The sequence below is a fragment of the Phalaenopsis equestris genome, unplaced genomic scaffold (assembly GCF_001263595.1).
Source record: "Phalaenopsis equestris unplaced genomic scaffold, ASM126359v1 Scaffold000297, whole genome shotgun sequence".
Lineage (NCBI taxonomy): Eukaryota > Viridiplantae > Streptophyta > Magnoliopsida > Asparagales > Orchidaceae > Phalaenopsis > Phalaenopsis equestris.
In genome coordinates, this window is record NW_018164739.1 from 2,221,597 (window position 1) to 2,243,218 (window position 21,622).

Below are 21,622 nucleotides of genomic sequence, written 5' to 3' on the forward strand. Positions count from 1 at the left end.
GATCCCATGTATTTTCTCTTTTGATCATCTTTAGGAAACTAATATGAACTCAACTAGATGAGATACAATGGTAGACTTACTCCCTTGCTTGATTAATCAACGCCAAGTTTCTTTAGCACATTTTGAAACATATGCTACTTAGGAGGGTTAAGCCTTTCAGTTGTCTTGTCTCTAAGAATTTTTGTGCCAAAAATTTTGTGAGGTTCACCCAACTCCATCTTGTAATGTTTGAATAGCTGCTTCTTCATTTTATCAACCCATATTTAACGAAAGCTACAATCAACAATCATCAATATATAGAAGCAAGTAGATGAACTCACAATTGACCAATCACACGCGTGTACTCTTATCCCATCATAAACTGATCAAATTTCGTAAACTGCTATTATGATGACGATTTCAAACCAAATACAGACTTATCCAATCTACAAATCAACTATTTTGAGGCTCCATATCTTGGTGACCGCAACATGCAGATTCCTCGTGCAATTCTTCATGTGGGAACACAATCTTCAAATCATGATGCTCCAAAATCAAACCAAAATGCACTATGAGTGCTGAGAGAACATGAATCGAGGGATGCTTGATCACTGGGCAGAACATATCGTCATAATCAATCTCCTCTCATTACGTAAAATTTTTTACTACCAACCATGCCTTTGTATCATACAATAGTTCAATGAGAACCTTCATTCTTTGCATACAACTATTTACACCTAATGATTTTTCTTCCTAGAGGAAGCTTCACTAGTGTCTAGGTATCATTCTTCCAAAGCGCCTACATCTGGGCTCTCTACAACTTCTTTATAATGACAATAAATTTTAGCCTCTGTGTTCAAAGGTGCAAATACAATGTGATCCATCAACCTAGTTAATTATTGGATATTATGACACCTGCTCCTGCTTCTAGTAATAAATTATTGACCAAGGATTTCATCCTCAACATCTTTTTCCTCATCCTCCTGAGCACTATCAATAGGTACTTCAGTTGCAACTGAATCATGTATCTAAGTAGGAGTGAAAAACTTCTATGGAACAAATGAAGTTTTTTCAAACTCTAATTTTTGTTTCATATATATAGTGCCATAAAACTCTATACATGCTTTGAGTTCCAGAATTTTAACAAGCTCCCCTCGTAAAATGTAACATTTCCACTAATGACAATTTTCTTCTCTATCTGATCATAAAATTTGAAACTCTTTAACTCCACATTTGAAGGCATTGAAGATTGCTTTTTTTTCATTATTCTATTTTATCATTCTGCATGTTGTAATAAGTTGGACACTAAAATACTCTCATGTGCTCGTAATTTCTAGTATGATACCCTGACATTTGGGATCTTCTTTCCAATGGCTATAAAAGACAAATAGTTCACTGAGTGGCAATTATAGTCTATATCCCATTCCCAATAGACACTATCCAACCAAGAATTGGACAACATACACCGAACTCACTCCACTAAAGTTTTAGTCAACCTCTCTACCACCCCGTTTTGATGTGGTGTCCTTCAAGAGTGAAGTGATGCTGTCCAATCCTTGAAGGACTCCAATACTTTTGTCGATAATAAGAGAAAATACATATCTTAGCTCTCTAGTACTCTTGCAAGTACTTATATGATGTGTATTTTCTCTTATTATTTGATCTGATACACCATATTTTTTTACTAGTTCAAGTTGTGAAAATCTTTGGCACATTGTTCTTGCACTTTATAATGTACACCCAAACATATCTTGAATAATGATCGACAAAAGTGATAAAAATATCTTTATTTGATGAATAATGTAGTCTTAATCAGACCCCAAATATTTGTGTGAAAACTCTAAAATAACATTTGTAATGTGGATGACAATATCAAAAGATACTTATGTCTTCTCGTCAAACACACAATACTTACAAAGTTAAGCTTGCAGGTGCTTGCTCCTTTGATTAATTCTCATTTCACCAAAACCTGAAGTAAAGCCTCTTCAATATGAGCTAGCCACCATACAATATGCCAGTGTAAGAAGAATCATCAATAACAGTCATAATTTCAATCATTGTACTACCTTGAGATAGTGAAAGTTGTAATGATGATCTCCCTTCATAAAAAGAAGTGTTCCATAATAAATTCTCAGAACTCATAGCTCAATAACTTACTTTAAGCCTTTGACCTCTAAAGCCTCAACTGATAGTAAATTCTTTCAGCTATTTTGAACATGCCTAACATCAACCATCTCTCTAACATTATCATCATGCTTAATAAAAATGCTCTTTACACCAATAGTACGACAAACTTGATTGCTGCTCAATCACTGCACGACAATCGAGCTTTTTGTATATATAGAACCTGCCTCGATAGAGATACATGTGATAGGTAGCAGCTGCGTCCAGAATTCAACGCAAATCATTAGTATATAAATTGTAAGAAACTGAAAAATAACGATACATCTAAAATGTCTTGTCACATCTCTCTACAATAAGATTGACTTTCGTCACAGCAAAAACTTCATTTTCCTTCTCTTTCAGGTTCAAATAATCTTTCTTCTAATGATTAAGCTCCAAACAGAAAGCACACTGATTATTTTCGACAGTACGCTAGAGTACACTATTGAGAAGTATCACTATTGTCCTCTTTCTTTGCCCAATTCTTCTTATTCTCATGTTTGTCGGGTTAGAGTACAAGTGTCTTTACCGACTCTTTCTTTTTGGATTCCTTGTTCCTCGAAGGAGCTCGTGATTCAACTACATCGTAGTCATCATGTCATAATTCTCAAATGAGTGTCATCGTAAATTTTTCATACTCATCATGGAACGAATTCAACATAAGAGGTACATTGTCTTCATCTCCAACGTCTTCATCTCGATTTAACAAATCTGCCAATAATTTTGTGTAGTTATTTAAGTGCTCATCAATAATAACCACACGTCTGATATAAGATATGTAGAGTCGACACTTCATATGGAGATAGTTTTTCACATTCTTTGCGAAATGTTTGTTCTCCAACATTCTCTAAAGTTTTCCTGCAAATGTCTCTATAATCACCCCATATTTGATATTTGATCTTCCAAGATAAACAAATTTATATCAAGCCACAAGAATTTTAGTTTATCTTTAATCAATATCTTTCTTACATCTCTTCAGGGCGTTCATCGCTACTAAAAACTTCTTCTACATTCAAAAAGCACAATACATTCATCACCTCACATCGTCTCATGCCAAAATTTCATTTACTATCAAATTTTGTCACATCAATCTTATCAGAATGTATAACCACCTGATGAATCAATGCATTTTCCACCATCGTAGTGGATGTTGAAATACCGAACGACAAGCTATTATCTATGGCTCTACTAGATCTTATAGCCCAACTTTCTTTAATTTCTTTGTCTTGCGTCCACGACTTCAACGGAATTGAACGCTGGAATCACCGATCTGGCTCTAATACCAATTGTTGTTCAAAATAAGGTGGAAAATAAATTCACACAACAAAGAAACAAACAAACAAACACATTGCAGAAAAGATCGACCTAATTAGGGTTAGAACTCAATAGACTCAAATCCTCAATAGTCCTTCGTATAAATAAAAGAGAATTCTTCTAATAAATCAATAATATTTTAAATTGAATATCTAAATCATATATTTAGATATTCACAAATTAGACTTCATAATACAAAAAAATCATATAATAAGATCTCCCGAAATTATGTTAACTGATATTAAACTTCATAATATAAACGTTTCCTAATTTACAAACATTAAAATTTAATATTTTTCATAACATATATTGGTTACTAGCAACAGCATTGGCTTCGAGATCTCGATAAAGTACTGTAATTCATTCAACTCTCAGTAGACTACTGTAATTCATTCAAACTCTAAGCTCTTTTTAAATATAAGTGATGATTTAGGACACATTTTCTAAATATTAAAATATTCATTAGAAAACAAGACCCTAATTTATAATCTTCCTGACAATATTAAAAAAAACTATTACATCAGGGCTCCGAATGCAAATCTACTTGCGGAGTCCAATCTCGAGCTGACACGTGGAAGACTGGGGCCATCTAAATAAAAAAAAGATGAAAAACGTGAGACCTGACCCGACTGTGTTGTAGAAATATTCCTTAGCGTTATTCTGAATATTTTTTGCGTTATTCAAGTGTTATGGATGTGTTATTGATGCGATTTCAAGATGTTATTGTTCTTTAAACAATAATACTAACTCAATCAACTCCATAACACATGAATATCACATCAATATAAGTTTTCATCTTGTCATTGGATTGTATCACCTCAATAACACATCAATAACACATGAATAACAAATTAAAAACATTGACCGCGGTGATTTTGAGATGTTATTATTCTTGAAACAACAATATCAACTCAAAATCACCTCCATAAACATGAATAACACATTATACATAAATATCAAATTAGTAGAAATTTTCATCTTGTCACTGGATTGTATCACCTAAATAACACACCAATAAAACATGAATAATACACCAATAACACATTAAAAAGAGTGACTGAAGTGATTTTGAGATGTTATTCAAAATCACTTTCATAACACATTAATAACACATCAGTAAAAATTTTTATCTTGTCATTTGATTGAATCATTTTAATAACACATCAATAACATATGAATAATAAGAAAAAAAATTCAGAATAATGTGAGGGAATATTTCTATGCAATGAAATATTCCTATAACGCATCAGTCGGGTCGGGTTGCACGTTTTTAATGTTTTTTTCATTTTTTATGTAGATGCGCCCTGATTTCCATATGTCAGCTTGAGATTGGACTCTACAAACAGCTCCACTCTAGATTGAGAGTAAGCTACTCAGTCTTATTCTCTATGTAATAGAAATTCTGTAAATGTTTTCTTTTCGAATTCCGAGGATGAGCCGGCCTATTCTCAAAGAATTTCTGAGGAGCCGGACTCCTCCTAAGATAAAGATGTCTCCGACGCGACCGGACGTCAACTCTTTTTCTTTTTTTTAGGCAGGTTCGGTCCCAACACTCTAAACAAATCATTTTAGCAATTTCACACTTAAACTTTCATATTTATAAAATAAGCACATTAAAATCATATATAAGCACAGAAAACACACTCCGTCTCTTCTGTTTCTTTCGCCGTCGACTCTTCGCGCGGAAAGTCCGACAAGGTTGACGGAGACGGAGTGCCGGTTGTAGTGTATCTCATCGACGTAGGGGAAACAGCAGACTTGCTGCTGTGGGGAATGCAGGGGGAGGCATTCTCTTCTATCCTCTTCTATCTTCTCGACATATTCAACATCACCGAGAAGCGCGGCGGTTCCAACACAAAATGACGAGCCTTGAACTCGATAGCATATGTTTGTACCTTCCATTTCGAAATAGTTGCCGCCGAAATCAGCCATCGCCTTCTCCGCCGCCATTATCAGAGTTTGCAGCAACTTGCCTCCATGTTTTCGGCACGGCGAGTGGTGGTGGCTGCCGCGATTCAATGAAAAGAGATCTCTCGGGTTTGGGCGGCGGGAGAGCGGGTCCCACCGACCGGAGGAGAAAAATATGAGTTTTGAAGGTTTTTGTTTTCCCTTTCGGCGAGCTCCGGCGAGATGGTTTAACCCTGTTAACGGAAGTGCTAATTCCATAAATATTGATGTTTAGTTGTGAAATATGTAAAATGGTATGTTTTGAGTGCTGTGTATGTAAAAATCCCTAAAAAAAAAGAAATAAAAAAAAGCTGCGATAGTCCGCAACGGACGGCGATCTTGATGATCTATCATCAAACGGCCATTTAAATTCAAAACCCTAACAAACGACTTCACGTACCGCCATTTCGTTGATTACGGTGATTTCTCTTTCTTTTCCGGTTGGTCGCCTCCTGGAGTCACCGGCAATCTCCGCCATTGATTCGCTTTCCACCTCAGCCTTCGTCTCTCTCTTCTATCATCTGTATCTTGATGGAGTTCTGGGGTAAATCTTTGATGGCTTCTTCCGACATTGTTTTCGTTTCTTCTATTTCTTTGCATTATTCTTTGATCTGAACGTGGGTAGGGTTTCTTTCTTTCACATACTTCTATACTGCTGTTACTTGTCGGCCTAGTTTCTTAACCAATGCAGGGGAAACTATATTTTTTTTTCTGTTTTTTTTTTTGGCGTAAAATTGGAGGTGTCTTTGTTCCTTACGGTGCTATTCTTTAAGTTGGATTAATCATTTTGATGCTAGTCGTCCTTTGTCCTCTTTCGGTCAATGCTCTGTCTTGCAATTCTTTTTCCAATGCTTCCACTTTCCTATTATTTTTGTGATGCAGTTTGTTACAGAAATCTACTGCTTATCAATTGATGATGCTGATTTTGATAGGTTTATATTAACTTTGGTGCGTGACTGAAGGATTAATAATAATAATAATATTGATGTGATGATGAAGATGATATTATCATTATTATTTTTAATTGGAGATTGGTGGATGAAGTGGGTGAGAAATTACATTTCCATGATTTGGTAAGCCTTCATTTTTATTTCTTGAAATTGGCATAAAAGGGGTATTTAGTGGCGAAGTAAGATGCTGAGGTCAGCCTTCAACATCTCTCAGTAAAAATGCTAGCTAGATCTCAGGAAGATTGTGCTTGCAATCTTCGATTGCATGTATGTTCATGTCAAATGAATTCTATATTGATGGCACATACGATTGACCTTCGTAAAAAATATGGCAAAAAATGTTGCAAGTGTTAGGGGCTGAAATCACTCCCAAAATTTACTTACAATGGCTATTAAATCTCCAATCATAGGATGCCACTATGTTTTTCTCAAATAAAGTTAGATGTATCTTATTTAGCTCTGATACTAAAATGACAAAAGAATTTAAGTTAGTGGTGGAAGGGTGGGCAAGTTATGAGTGGATCTTGGCTATGGTGGAACAAAGAGTGGGTGGCAATCCTAGATATGTAGGAAATGTATTGGTGGAGAGTGGAGATAGCACATTATGAACCGAGGAAAAAAGAAATTCAACAATGGAAAGAAAATTGCATGCTTCATTCATGATTGAAGTAAAAGATAAATATTTTTTTATGAGAAACTTACCAAATCCTCTAGAGGAGAAGGGTACAAAAAAACCAAGGCATTCTACAATCTACATGCTACAACCCAATCTTTTTTTTATTGCAATGCTCACATATTTTTAGTCATTATTTAGTGATTATAAGAATAAAATTATTCAATAAATTCCTTCATTGGGCTTGCAATATCCTCTTTAACTTTGAAATTATAAATTGCACGATTTGTGGACCCTTTTTGAATCAAGCCATCCATTTATTGTTTCATAAGGCAACATCAATCAAAAAGGTGAGAGAGTAAGCCCCCTTGGTCAAAATCATTGGGCTTGGGGAAGTCATTCCAAAAGTGATGATCACAACTAGGGGTGTAAACGAACCAAACACGAACGAACAAATCTCGTGTTTGTGTTTGATTCGTTTGAAATAGACTCGTGTTTGAAATTGTTTGTAAATTTACTGTTCATGTTTGGTTTGATTTGTTTGAAATGTTTGAAATATTCAAATTGTTTGAATTGTTCAAATTATTCGAATTATTTGAATTGTTCGAAATCTTACAAATTTGTTTGTATTGTTCGAAAATTTTCAAAAACTTGAACCTATAAGAAATTAATGCTTAAACCTGTATGAATCACAATACAAATGCAAAATAGCTGAAGCACTGCTCACAATTAAACCATAATATCATATTTCATTCATAAACAATTCAAATCTAGAGGCAATATACAATATTTCACTCCCGAAAACTAGGTTTCACTCAAAGAAAACTAAATAAAACTAAAAAAAATATAATAAAATTTAATTTAAGAGACAAAGCTGAAGATAAACACGAAATTATAGAATTTAATATTAGCTAAGAGGCGAACCCCTGAATATCAGATTATAATTTGTAGGATTTAATTTTTTTAAAATATGATAAATTTTTAGAGTATATAATTATTTTTAAAATATGATTAATTTTTTATATATAGTTATTTTATATTTCAAAAAATAACGATTCGAATACGATTGAAAAAATGACTGTTCGTGTTTGGTTCGTTTATAAACCGAACGAAAAAAATTGTTCGTGTTCGTCTCGTTTGCTTATCAAACGAATCGAACACGAACTCTTCGACAAGCCGAACACAAACATGTTGTGAGCTCATAGAATAATGACAATTATTAGACCCCTTTTCTCCTTAGATATGATGCCTTCAAACTTGCATTTCTGTTCTACATCAGACTGAATGTCTCGTTGCATCATTTGATTGCTATAGTACGTCATAGAGTTATTCATTGGCAATGAAATACAGACACTATTTTTTTTTTCAGTAAACTTGCGTCCCTATTATCTTGAACCTTCTTGTCTTTCTGTCATTATTTCTTTCATGCCTTTTTTTTCTTAAAGTTATGTCCTTATAAGTTTGTTACTCGTCTTTTAAGATCTTCAAGTTAATGTTCTCTGGCAGTTGAATTTTGTATATCCTAATTTACAAAGCTATTTTCTTACTCTTAATGAGCTGTTAGTTTTACCAAAGGATGCTCATGTTTGATATTTATGCTGAAGCATCCTGACAGCTTTTTAATGTGTTGAGGACAATGTATGTTTTTTCTGTGAAGATGAAATATTGTCCATTATTCATTTATATTTTTAGGGAAGACTTGATTTGTAATAAAACTTAGCTTATCTTTGAAGATGGATGGGGTTTCAGGTATTGAAGTTAAACCTGGACAGACAGTCAAATGTGAAGCAGGGGATGAAAGCATTGTGCATCTTTCACAGGTTTCTATAAATTTTGAAATTTTTATGGAGAGATGCTATAGTACTCTTACTTATTTTATCATTTATCATTGTTTCTTATCACGCAGGCTTCGCTTGGTGAAATTAAGAAGGAAAAAGGATCTGAATATGTTCCAATCTTTGTCAAGTTTAATGATCAGAAGCTAGTCATTGGAAACCTTTCCGCAGATAAATGTGCTCAGATTCAGTATGATCTTATCTTTGAGAAGGAATTTGAGTTGTCACATGGCTCCAAGAATTCTAGCGTGTTCTTTGTTGGTTATAAGAGAGTTAATGAGATTGGTGAATACCCTTTCTATTTCCATTATAGACAAACATTATTTTTTTTAATCTGTGTCAAGATTGTCCTAAAATTGCTATCTTAACTTAATTTTCATTGACATCACATCCAAGGATAGTTTTGATGGCAAGTTACTGACTTTGTTTATCATCCTTTTTTATGTTGAATCATTCAATACTTCAAGAGATTATGCTTTTTCTGTGTTTTGAACTCTTTCTTTTCCATCCAGATTCTAGCTCTGATGATGATCTTTACATTGATGAAGGAGCAAATGGTATGTATTTCCATATTTTTTATGGTATTTCCGGTTATTCTATGGTTGTGTGGCACACTCGTCCTATGCTATATATGGGGTCATAAATGAAAATAAGTGATTCACTTTTAACCTTTAAAAAAAATTGATCCTTAAACTTCATGTCACACCGAGGTCTTGTAGAAGAAGAAGCTGCAAAATTCGATCCAATAAATTGTGATCAATTAGTCAACATTTCGGTTAATCATATTCTGAAAAGTGAAAAAAATCATTTGCCTAATAAATTATCTGTTGAGATCTGAAGAAGATTCAACTAAAGGCAAAAATAATCTGTTGAGATGTGAAGAAGATTCAACTAAAGGCAAAAATAATCTACTATCTGTTTTATGTCTATTTCTTCTCAAGTTGCTTGGCTAGGATTGCTTGATTGACTTGTTGATGGGTTCCACGTAGAGTTGGTTCTATCTTAGCCCACTCGATTGACTGGATTGCTTATGGCGCTGAATCTAAGATTGGTGAGAATGAGCATCTGCATAGTCACGTAAGAGGTTTAATGGAATGTAATCAATAAAGAAAACGACAGTAGATGTTACATGGAATTTATTTAAAATGTCATTGGGCAGGAAAATGCCTTTTCATTGACGTATTTGAAACGAGTATTTATGGAGCCCCTAAGAAGTCGAAAAAAAAAAATAGGAAAGAAAAGAAAATAGAGAAACATATGCCAGTTTATGTGAAGCTTGGCTTGAGAAGTTTCATGCAAGCCAAAAACTCATTTCTTCAGCCAAACAATTTTGATGCATCCCGAAAGTTGGAATTTTGGAGAAGGGGCCAAACTCCATCAAATTTAGACTCTGATCAAGTGATTTCAAATCATTAGACTTAATTTTAGGTTTAGTTTTGCTTGACCTCTTATCATTGGTTTGGGCATAACTAGATTCAATCAAAAATGGAAGGGCAAATTCTCAACTCATATTTTTATGAATTTCATGTTTATAATTTTAGTTCAACATACCTGATGAGCATTATCTACATAAAGTGGAAAAATGAAAATTGAATTTCGGTAGTTTTAGCTTCTTCTTATTGATTTTAGTGCACTTTTATCATTTCTTGTCTGGTTCATTTGATCTTTTACTCGTTGGAATTTGATCCTCCGTAATTTTTGTTCTTAGACCATTTCTGAGCAAACGAGAAATTTTTGAAATGAAACTAACTCTATATTTTAGCAATTTTTCTCTCCCATTGTCACTAAGTTTGGAATAACCTTCATATTTTGTTAGAATCACACTAGATTTTGAGGGTAGATTCTTGACTAAATCCTCGAATTACTTTCTTATTTATAGCTTTAGTCAATTTTGATTAATTGTGATTTACGTTTTTGATAAAGTAAGAAGTTCAAAAATCCTAAATCTAAGGGCCTTTAAAAATAATAATTTAATATGTAAAAAATCCATTAAAAATTAAGTATTTAAAATAAATTGAAAAATTAAAACAAGAAAAGAAAAGAAAAAATCCCGACCAGTTTCTACATTTTTGAAAATATAATGACACTTTTTATTAATCATGGCGTAATTTACTCGTTTCTCATCAAATTGCATGAAATTTTGAAACAATAAATATGGCATAACTTCCTCATTATGTTTTATAAACTGTACGCAGAATTCTCATTGAGTTCTCCATCCTATGTTTGAAGGCTCTTTACACGTTTTTATCTTTGTGATATAAGGGAAAATATTTTTTTTTGAACCCTATGATATAAATTGTGTGCCCTTGCAGGTATGTTAGTGTGATACTTCATTCTTGGCATGGTGAGAATCCATGCATAAACTCAGTGCTATGCACATCTTTATAAGATGTGCAATAAAATTGGGGTCTTGGGTACCCCGTCCATTACACTATACACATTTTTATTAGCATGTTGGTGGTCTGACATATTTGCGGGCACTGAACTGCCTTGCATATAGGGCGAGGTCGTAACTCCCACACTTTGGCCAATCCGATCCTCCTCCCTACATGGACCAAAGTTGACAAGATTGAGCCTCCACTTTGGCCAGTCCGATCCTCCTTACATGGGTCGGAGCTGACAAGATTGAGTATATGCTGAGTCAGTCTGATACTCCCCCTTACAAGGACAGGAGTTGACATGACTGGTGCTTTTAGTGGTGTAAGTTATAATTATACCCCGTTGATGGTCGTGTTGATGGTGAATCTCAACCGGAGGGTCTATCTATAAAACTCAAAGTATTAAATCATAAAATTTATAAAATAATCAAATAAAATTTACCACCCAATGCTTAAAGCAAAAATCCATTAACCCACCGCAACTGTTTGTTGAAGTGGACAAATCTAAGGCTGACTTGAGCTCACAAAAAAACCAATGTCATATCAAGTATATTACTAAATTCATACTCAAAATGAATTTTATGCCTGTAAGGACATTGCCCGAGTACTCTATCCATGTGGTTCTTGCTGCCGAATAGCACCACAAAGAAGCGGTTATAACTAGATCTCTCTGATCGAGTGGACTGCTGCCAAATGACACCATTATATTAGGGTCACGGTTATAACCCGTATGTTCCTTAATGACAGTCTGCCCTTTTGAGTGTTGAATCATGAGTTATATTTGATGGGGGCAAAAAACCCTTTGTAAGCTAAGGTCGACTTAGATTAGTCCCCTTAGACAAACATTCACCTCAGGTTTACAATATCCCCTTGGACGAAGCAACCCATGGCTACTGACAAGGATTCTTTGGTCACGTTGGGTCGACTACTTCCGCTAACTAAGTAGACCCAAAACCATGACAACTTGGGCTAATGAGACCATGGGATCTTGGCCGGGTTCGTCATCATTTCCCTCACCATCCGCTTTGAGCTCACGATGATGATTTTTATAAATTAAATTCTCAAATTTGTTGCTACTATATGCTAAGTCCGAATACTTAGTGCTTAATGACTAGCCTTAATCGAAGTGTTCTCCTGTCATCGAGAGGGGTAATTAACTATAGAGGTTTGCGTCTATGAGAAACCTCGAGCCCTATATCTTAAAGTTCTCACAAAATGTGGGCGAAATCTCTAAGTAGTGTCCTATCTACTATTTCATTTGGTGATCCCATTTGTCATCAATAATATATTTTATTTCCTTATTTCTTTATAAGCAGCTCCAAATTCAATAAAATCTGAAATTTGATATTCTCTACTAATATGAAATTATAAATAATCACACGATTAATCTAGTGCGAGGTCTTTCTTGGTAAAAGCACCAAATCTAAGGTTTGTGCTAAATTTAAAAAGAATTAAAGATAAACTAAATCAAAGAATTTATTTGATTTATGAATAATTTAGATAATTTGCTTCAACATACAGATAAATAACATGAAACAATTAAACGAAATGAACCAAACTGCTGAATCAAGGACTTTACTAATTTGAATGTCTATTGAAGTGATTCATGAAAATATCTACTTTAGAACAATCAAAATACCATGTTAATAAAACAAAAGTTTGATTTATGTTAAGTGTTCTTACATCTTTAGTGTCAATAAATCAACCCTCCCGTTCACACACGATCAATTGGCACTGTAAAATTTTGCTCTTGGAGCCATGACGAAAGCCTGCATTGTCTCATGCTTTTTCGTGGTTGTGATGAATGTGACTTTCCTGCTTTATCAAGGTCGAGATGAAAGATTTGTAGGCACGGATTAATGTGATCCCTTTCCTCTATTGCTTTGGCTCCTGCTCTGGTATGATCAAAATGAAGGTTGTAGTTTTTCCTGTTTCTTTTATGCAAGATCGGCATGGGACGAGAAGAGTGTACTGTTATTGAAGGCCTAATGATTCATTATTAATATTTATGATTTAGGTTATTCTTATATGTTATATTATATTGTATTATAATATAATAATTTTGTTAAAATATATTGATTGAGGGGCCGTCTCAACCGTATTGGAACGTACGATTCAGATGAAAAAACATCCTTATAGGCGCCAATGAGACATAAGCGTCGAGGTATTTTTAGACTGCTTCAATTCAAGGCACTTCTCGAGAAATGTGCCTCGAATCCATTATTGAGAATATTCTTGTTATCATATTCAATACATTAGTGATTATAAGGTGTGCCGATGGGAAACCTGTATTTTTCATGTCTCTAATAAACCTCAGTAGACTGCAGCTACTATGCTATTAGAATTCTTTAGGGTATGTTTTTTATTTAACTTTGAAATTTAATGCTACATTGTCTCATTTCCTAAAATTCTTAAAGAGCTAAAAGAATAGTTTCACACTGCAAGCGCATACGTAATTTTTAGAGGCCATAATTATCATGTATTATATGAGTCATATAAGCTAGATTAGCTTAGAGATTTGAACTTTTTATGGGAAACGAGTATCTATCTAGATATGCTTATATAATTAAATTGTCATAAAGATCTTAATATTTGTTTTAAATCTTTTCCTGAAACTCAAAATACTGAAAAGAATTGTTCGCACTGCAAGTGCAACGGCAATTTTCAGAGCCTGTAATTCACTTGTATTATATATGCGTAAGCTAGAGTAACTCGACTCAAAGGTTTAAAATTTTTTATGAGAAATGAACATTTAAATAGATATGCTTACATAACTAAATGATCATTAAGATGTGAATATTTGTTTTTTTAACACATTTTTGTTTTAACTTGATTATATTTTTTGGTCGCTTATTGATTTGCAATCCTAGTTCTTGCTTTTGCATATTGTTTTTTCAGGCATAAGGCTAATGATGATAAATAACTGATAAGGTTGATGTTGATTGGTGTTATTATTTAGACATACTCTTATGTTATTTAAGTTGCCACTTCTTTTTCCTGTTGCATAGGCTTATGAAGCATACTTTAGAGCATATAACAAAATATTTTGAATTAAACTTGGCTTCCCATATTCATGAGTAATTTCATAAGTATAAATGAACAAGAGATTTGATAAATCTAGAATTTTAAACCTAGTTCTTGATACTAATTCAACAAAATATTAAATAAGTCCCAAATATGTTTTTTTTTTAATTATAAAACATAAATAAGTACCAATAAATTTGTTCGCTGAAATAAATGAATGATAAATAGATTGCATTAAATTTTCGTACGATCTCATAATCTGATAAAAATTTTCTTAGTTCGTAATTCTGGGGTAGAGACATAGGAGAGTTCGTAGGGACAATATAGATTATTATACACGATTAAAATTATATTTCGACAGAATTTTTTGCAATTATTAATTGTGATTTAGTCAAGCTTTAGGCTAAATCATATTAAAAAATAATTTAGAGTAAATATTACAGTATGTGTTGTGGTTTTGAGAGTATTCAAATTTATGGTGTTTAAGGTTTTTTACTTATTATACAATGCCACTTCTTTCACAAATTCCTCTTTTCCTTCATATATTTTTGGTGTTGTCAATTCCTTCTCCCAATGACCTCCTATCGTGATTTCTCATATTTTTATTGTTTTTGTGGCTTTCAAAGTTTTATGATTTTGAGTAAGGGTGGAAGGGGAGAATATGCAAATTAATAAATAAATTTATAATACATATATATTAAATAAATAGTTAAACAAGTTATCTTTGACTAAAATTTAGTTAATTGATATAAAATCTATTATTGAGCTTAAGGGTATGTTTGGTGCAGCTGTTGATTATTTATAATCTGCTGATAAGTAGATTATTCTGATAATCTGATAATCTCCAGAATAAGCTGGATTGTTGTTTGAGTCAGATTATTCAAAATAGCTTATTGGTAGTTATGGCTGTATAAATGACATTCCTACCCTTTTTTATTAAAACTCTTTGGTGCAACTTATTCAGAATAACTTATTGGTATTACAGAAGCAGAGAATGCAAAAGCATAAAATCATCACAAATCAGTTCCAAAAGATGACATACAGTTCTCAAACTGCAGCTAGAGTATAGAAATTTTTGCAGTTTGCATCACAAAAATTCCTGCAAATTCTCCATCACAGAAATTGCAGGTAAACAGTAATACCTTCACCAATTTGCTTAAAATCGGAGTCAATACCTCCCATCACACAAACAAAGCCTCATCCATATCAGTGGTGAAAACCCAAATAACATATATTCCAACAAGTATAAAACTATGGGAAATTGCCTTGATAAATTTTTTTGTAGCCAAATCATTTTTGCTGTCATAGGCTAGACTTGCCCTCAAGTGATAATTTCATAAGTTTCATACAATGACAAATTTACCCAAAAACCTATGCAAATATGAGATGAAACAGATCTCAAGTTTCATAATTCTCATATGAAAGATGAAAACATCTTCGCAAGAATGAAGATGCAACAACATCGGACCAGAGAAAATGTAACATATCTTAACTGAGCTATACCCAAAGACCAGAGAAAATGAAGATGCAGAAAACAACTCATGTCACAGATCTCAACTGGGCTATACCTAAAAACCCGTAATGTACTCATATATCATAGGAGAAAAAAAAATTTTCATTGCTTGCATCTACACTTCCCAGAAAAACCATCAGAGAAAAAGAAGCTTTCCAAGGATCGCATCTAGGGAAATTGAAAGGATACCTGATGATCAGGAAAGAAAATTGGAAAAAAAAAGAAGATTCGATCTCCTCTAGGGTGACGAACCAGAAAGGAATCCAGCGAGAGAGAAGGCGAGAGAGATTAGGGGTACCTCCTGAATTCCTAGGGCAACGCGGGACGGTAACGCCGGACGCAGGGCTCTGCCTGCGTCGAACCAATATAAGGATTTATCGGACGCGGACGCAGTGCGGCAGGAACAAGTCAACAGAACGTGATTACCAAACAAGGTGATGACATTTTTAAAATTCCGCCACAACCCAATAAGCTGCCCCAAACGGACCCTAATATTATGTTTTTAACGAGTTACTTATTAAACAAAAATTAAGTTTTTTTTTAATATAAATAAATGTGTGTTGAGAAATTAGGGGGAAGAATAATAAGTAGCTGCAATCTCTCATTTTTCAAGTAAGTCTCTCTCGGGAATTTGGTTTTCAAGGCTTCCTTTGCTTCTTCCTTCAGTTTGATACGACATTGCCCGCACCCCCAACCCACATAACAAAACTCCCTCGATTGGACAGATTTTTCCGCTCCGCTCCACTCCGCTCTGCTTCGTTCCAGCATCTGTCCCTTGTATAGTATATGAGTCATACCATAACAATGTGGTTGATTGTGTTCAAGTTTGATGCATTTAGCCTTCGTGTTTTTTTTTTAAATTTTATTTAATTAATATTCACTGATTTGGTGGTGGCTTCACATTTGGGTTTGTCTAGTGATTGTAAGTTTTGGAGGTTACAGTTTCAACATGTAGCTTATGTTCTTTAATTTTCTATCCTTCTGACTGGAAGAAGGTTTTATTAAAAGTTTGTTTTCTTGAGTGTTTAAGTTCATATTTTTATACCCTAAAATTGCTTTCTTTTATGTCCGGTGACTAAATTTGGTGATATTTTCGTTTACGGTATTCAAACTTATTCACCTTCTTTTTTGATTTTAAGGTATAGCTTATAAGAACAAATTTGGCAAATTGATCGCTGAAAAGGCTAGTGCAAGTAAGGATGATAATGTGGCTGCTAAACGGAAGGCTAACTTAGAGAAACCAAAGAAAGAGCTGGTCAAAGCTGATAAAAAGGTAGAGGATAAAGACAGTGAGAATGATAGCAAAGAGGACGACGATGAGGATTATGAGGATGAGGATGATGACAACAATGATTCTGAAGAAGATTCAGATAAAGATGAGGTCTGCTGTCGCTTCTGTGCTTATGCAACTACCAAATGCTGTTATCTCGTACTCGCGTTCTTTTTCAGTTCTGGTGGTCATTTTGGTTATATATTTTCATCTTATATTTAATTAAAACGTTACTTTTTAATCATTTTATAATTCTTGTTACTAGCCACTATTTCAGTTGAGGATATATGAATTGTCATGGGTGGTTTATTAGTTCTAAAATAACAATTTTGTTTTTACAGCAGATCATTGAATCATCAGGAGATGGTTCAGAAGAAGGTTTATTAGTTCTAAAATAACAATTTTGTTTTTACAGCAAATCATTAAATCATCAGGAGATGGAGATGGTTCAGAAGAAGATGAGGATGATAGCTCTGAGGTTGAATCATCAGGAGATGGTTCAGAAGAAGATGAGGATGATAGCTCTGAAAAAGAGACTCCCCGCGATAAGATATTGCTTTTACAGCAAATCATTGAATCATCAGGAGATGGTTCAGAAGAAGATGAGGATGATAGCTCTGAGGAAGAGACTCCCCAAGAGAAGGTATTGTTGCATCAACTATTTTAGAATAATTAGGGGAATAAAATTTTTAGTTATTGTCTAATATTTCTTTAGGTTGAAAAGAAAAGGAAAGCTGATTCTGCTTCAAAAACACCTATTCCTGGAAAAAAGACTAAACTTGTGACTCCAGTTGAAAACCTTAAAGCAGGTTTTTTTCAAAAATATCCATCTGAAATTGATCTTCTGTGATATGAGATTTCTCTGGGGTTCTTAATAGATTAAACCTTCATGCAGGTGGTGATGGAAAGAAAGCATACGTTCATGTGGCAACTCCCTACCCTGCTAAGCAAGGTGGAAAACCTCAACCGTCTTCAAAGTTTGATCGATCTCTAGCTTGCAGGACCTGCAACAGGTATGCTTCTATTGTCCTTCATATTGTTCGGTATTCCAAAGGAATTGGAAATTTAATAGCTGATGAATTTCAAGTCTGAGAATGCTCTTCAATCACGCAGGAAATCCAAGCATGGCAATGCAGCTAAATAAGCAATGAAGTAAGAAATTCTCATTTTTCTTTTCCTCGAGCTTTGGTTTATGGATCCGGATGTGATTAGCTTTGCGACGAATCCAATTTTCTGGGGATGAAGCATTTACTTTGAGATTTGATGACTGAAAATGCTTGTCTTTTCAAGGTTTTCTATGGTTTTGGTCTGGCTTGGCGCATTAGACGATTGGATTTGGTTTTATTTTTTCAAAATGATATTTTGTTTGATTGAGTGTAGGTTGAACACAAATTTGATTTTAAATTCCTCAAAGGCATCTCAAAATTCTCTCAATTTCATTCATTTTTCCAAGAGCCTTTTGTGGTTCATATTGTGAAATTAATTTGTATTTCAACTCCATTCAAACATTTTTGACATTTCAAAATTTAAATATTCTTTATATTAAAGAGGTGGATGGATAATTGCATTGATGACACTAAAGGGATAGGATGTGATTGTGGGGTATGTTTGGGGTTGATGGGCCTTGGGAGCTTTCTGGTGGTTGCTAAAGTTTGGCTTGGTTGGTTTGGTGAGGAATAAAGATGGTTTTTTGGATGCGGTGTTGATAAACAAAGAGACCTTTATAACATTGATGTTCAATTGTGAAGTGTTCAAACCCCTCATCATTTGGAATAACATCACATCATCTGGTTATTTCATAATGTAAAATGTGTTATCTCTGCCAACAAATTTAAATAGGTAGTGTTTTTTTTCTGCTCAACTAGATGCTTTTGTAAGTATTTATTTGTGCTTATAACATCACACCAGCTCGATACGGCAAATTGCATGCATATCACACAATTCTTATGTATTTATATATCTAGCACAAAAAATTTTACATTTTTAGCACTTTAGTGTTATTAACCTATGCATAAAGAGGTTTATTATTATTTTTTTTTTTTTGAAGTAAATAATAGTAGCATTTTTTATATGATATTAAAGATTTGATTTTTGTGCATTTAAATGTGATAGTATGTATGTTAGTATGTAAATCCATAAGAAATATGTAGTATGAATGTAAATATCCCTCTATCTCTCTCTCTTTATATATATATATAACATTTTTTGCCTTGGAAACATCTCAGGAAAAAAAAAAAGCTTAAATGTGATAAAAAACGTACTTGTTGGTGCGTTTTATTTTATAAAAAAAACAAACTTTTAACTAAAATGCATATTTCATGCTCGTTTTAATTAAAAGATTATAGTTTTTTTAATTTTAAAAAAAAATTAAATTTGTAAGTAGAAGCAAGTTAAAAAAATATATGACTTGAATTATTTAGGTAAAAATGAAATTAAATTGTGTATGACTTGATTTGTTAGATCTGGAGCGTAAAAAAACTGAGCCAATTTTAAGTTATTCTCAATATGAACTTAAATTTGAATGATTAGTTGATGTTGAGTTCAAACTCGAACTCAATTTTATGAGTGAATTGGCTTATAAGCCTATAAATTTTGGGTTTAAAGCTTAATTATATTTATCAGAATCATACATTCGCATTAGGGCTGTCAAAAAAGCTCATTGTTCGTGAACAGTTCATGTTTTGTTCGTCAATGAGTTTGTGTTTGATTTCGTTCGATAAGTAAACGAGACAAAGGTGAACAATTTTTTTTTCGTTCGGTTAGTTAAACGAACCAAACACAAACAGTGATGCTTTCGTTCATATTCAAATCATTATTGTTCGAAATATAAACTAATTTAAAATAATTATATATAAAAAATTTATGATATTTTAAAAAATTAAATTGTATAAATTATAATATATAATAAATTAATAATATTAATATACTAATATAGTATATTATATATTTATATAATATAAGTTATATAATTAATATAATGTATTATTTATATATATTAATATTAGCGATGTCAAATTGGTTCATCGTTCGAGAACAACTCGTGTTCGGCTCATTCGTTAAGAAACGAACACCAACATTGCCTCAACAGTGACTTCACGAATAAATTCAAACACAAGCTTATTTCAAACAAATTAAACTTCAAACGAACGAACACAAGCTATGTTCGTTCGTGTTCGGTTCGTTTACACCCCTAATTCGCATTGTCCTAATAAAATAAATAATTAAAAATTAGGCCAATTCATTAATTAGAGTTGCATTTTAATTCAGAATTTTCCATTATTTTTTAATCTTCCTAAAAAATTGCCAGATCTTACAAGTCAAAATTAGCACCAGATAACAAAAGCTCCGGCTTTTGGCTTTTATCCTTCCTTGCTTCCTCCGTCCACCCAAACCTCTCCCTTATCCGCCCTCAAATCCCTTTCGTTCCCTTCCCATTTCAACGAAGTAATACTCCACATTCCCCCCCTCAACCTAATAATCTGTTCAAATGGCGGCAATGGCGGCAACCACGGCTTCCCTCACTGCAGCAAAGCTCCTTCGCTTCCAATCTCCTTCATTATCCCCGGCAGCTCGCTTTCAATCCGCAACCCTTCCAGGCCGCCTTGTTTTCCCTTCCAAACCCCTCCGGTCTTGCCGGAACCTTCGCTTCATCGCATCCGCCTCCCCTTCGGTCGCAACAGTTTCCATTTCAGTTGGCGACAAGCTTCCGGATGCTACCTTGTCTTACCTGAACTCTGCAGACGAAGTTCAGACTGTCTCCATCTCCGATCTCACCAAGGGTAAAAAAGCTGTCTTTTTCGCCGTTCCGGGAGCCTTTACGCCAACCTGCTCCCAGAAGCATCTCCCCGGTTTTGTCGAGAAGGCCGGGGAGTTGCGGGCTAAAGGCGTGGATACCATCGCCTGCATCTCGGTCAATGACGCCTTTGTGATGAAGGCTTGGAAGGAGAAACTTAAGATTGGTGACGAGGTGCTGCTGCTATCTGATGGCAACGGGGAGTTTACTCGGGCTCTGGGCGTCGAACTTGATCTCAGGGATAAGCCCGTGGGGCTTGGCGTCAGGTCTAGGCGCTATTCTTTGCTCGCGGAGGATGGGGTGGTCAAGCTACTAAACCTGGAGGAAGGTGGCGCTTTCACTGTTAGCGGCGCGGATGACATTCTCAAGACCCTCTGAGTGTTTCTTTTCTCTGCTTCCTTTGACTTTAGCTAGTTAACACGGTCGGAACTTTTAGTTTGTTTTTCATGTTAGCCTTTTTTTTTCGTAATCACGTTGCTTGAGTGCGGATATGTTCGAAAGCTTTATGGACATGGCTTTGGGTTTTGGGTTCAATTTCTTTTGTTGCTGCTAATGTTGCATGCATATGATATGTTTGCTTAAATGCCCAACAACGACAGCCAACCAAAGATGAACTTTTTTATCATTTCGGAGAGTTATACGGCCTGGGATACTGTTTGATAATTCTATTACATTAGTTTTTCTTGATAAGCCAAGCTTGGTGGCCTTATCGTTGCCATCACTCATATACCTGTTATTTGATTTGGGGTTAATGAACTTAATTCATGCTATTTCTCTTTCATTACTATGCTGTACCTTTGCAAGCCATTTTTTGCCAAATTTCAAAAAAATTTGTAGTTGTAT

General features: G+C 34.1%; 2 protein-coding genes across 6 annotated transcripts; both read left to right on the top strand.

The window, feature by feature from the left end:
- The first annotated feature begins 5,447 nt into the window (after positions 1 to 5,447).
- On the top strand, positions 5,448 to 18,367 carry LOC110025375 (histone deacetylase HDT1-like). Of its 5 annotated transcripts, none has more exons than XM_020725827.1 (9): positions 5,448 to 5,552; positions 8,716 to 8,786; positions 8,873 to 9,086; positions 9,314 to 9,358; positions 16,856 to 17,097; positions 17,402 to 17,629; positions 17,702 to 17,795; positions 17,882 to 17,999; positions 18,100 to 18,367. In XM_020725827.1, exons 1-9 carry the CDS (start codon positions 5,540 to 5,542, stop codon positions 18,128 to 18,130), a joined length of 1,056 nt encoding a protein of 351 aa, XP_020581486.1. In that variant the 5' UTR covers positions 5,448 to 5,539; the 3' UTR covers positions 18,131 to 18,367. The 5 variants fall into 5 exon arrangements, with proteins under 5 accessions (XP_020581486.1, XP_020581488.1, XP_020581487.1 ...); XM_020725829.1 differs by lacking the exon at positions 5,448 to 5,552 and adding an exon at positions 5,612 to 5,947 and having other exon boundaries at positions 8,700 to 8,786; positions 17,552 to 17,629; XM_020725828.1 differs by lacking the exon at positions 5,448 to 5,552 and adding an exon at positions 5,618 to 5,947 and having other exon boundaries at positions 8,700 to 8,786; positions 17,711 to 17,795.
- A 1,941-nt stretch (positions 18,368 to 20,308) lies between these two features.
- Positions 20,309 to 21,405, top strand: LOC110025327 (peroxiredoxin-2E-1, chloroplastic). Its single transcript, XM_020725743.1, has one exon. The coding sequence runs from the start codon at positions 20,474 to 20,476 to the stop codon at positions 21,155 to 21,157; it is 684 nt and encodes a 227-aa protein (XP_020581402.1). The 5' UTR covers positions 20,309 to 20,473; the 3' UTR covers positions 21,158 to 21,405.
- Positions 21,406 to 21,622: the final 217 nt, after the last annotated feature.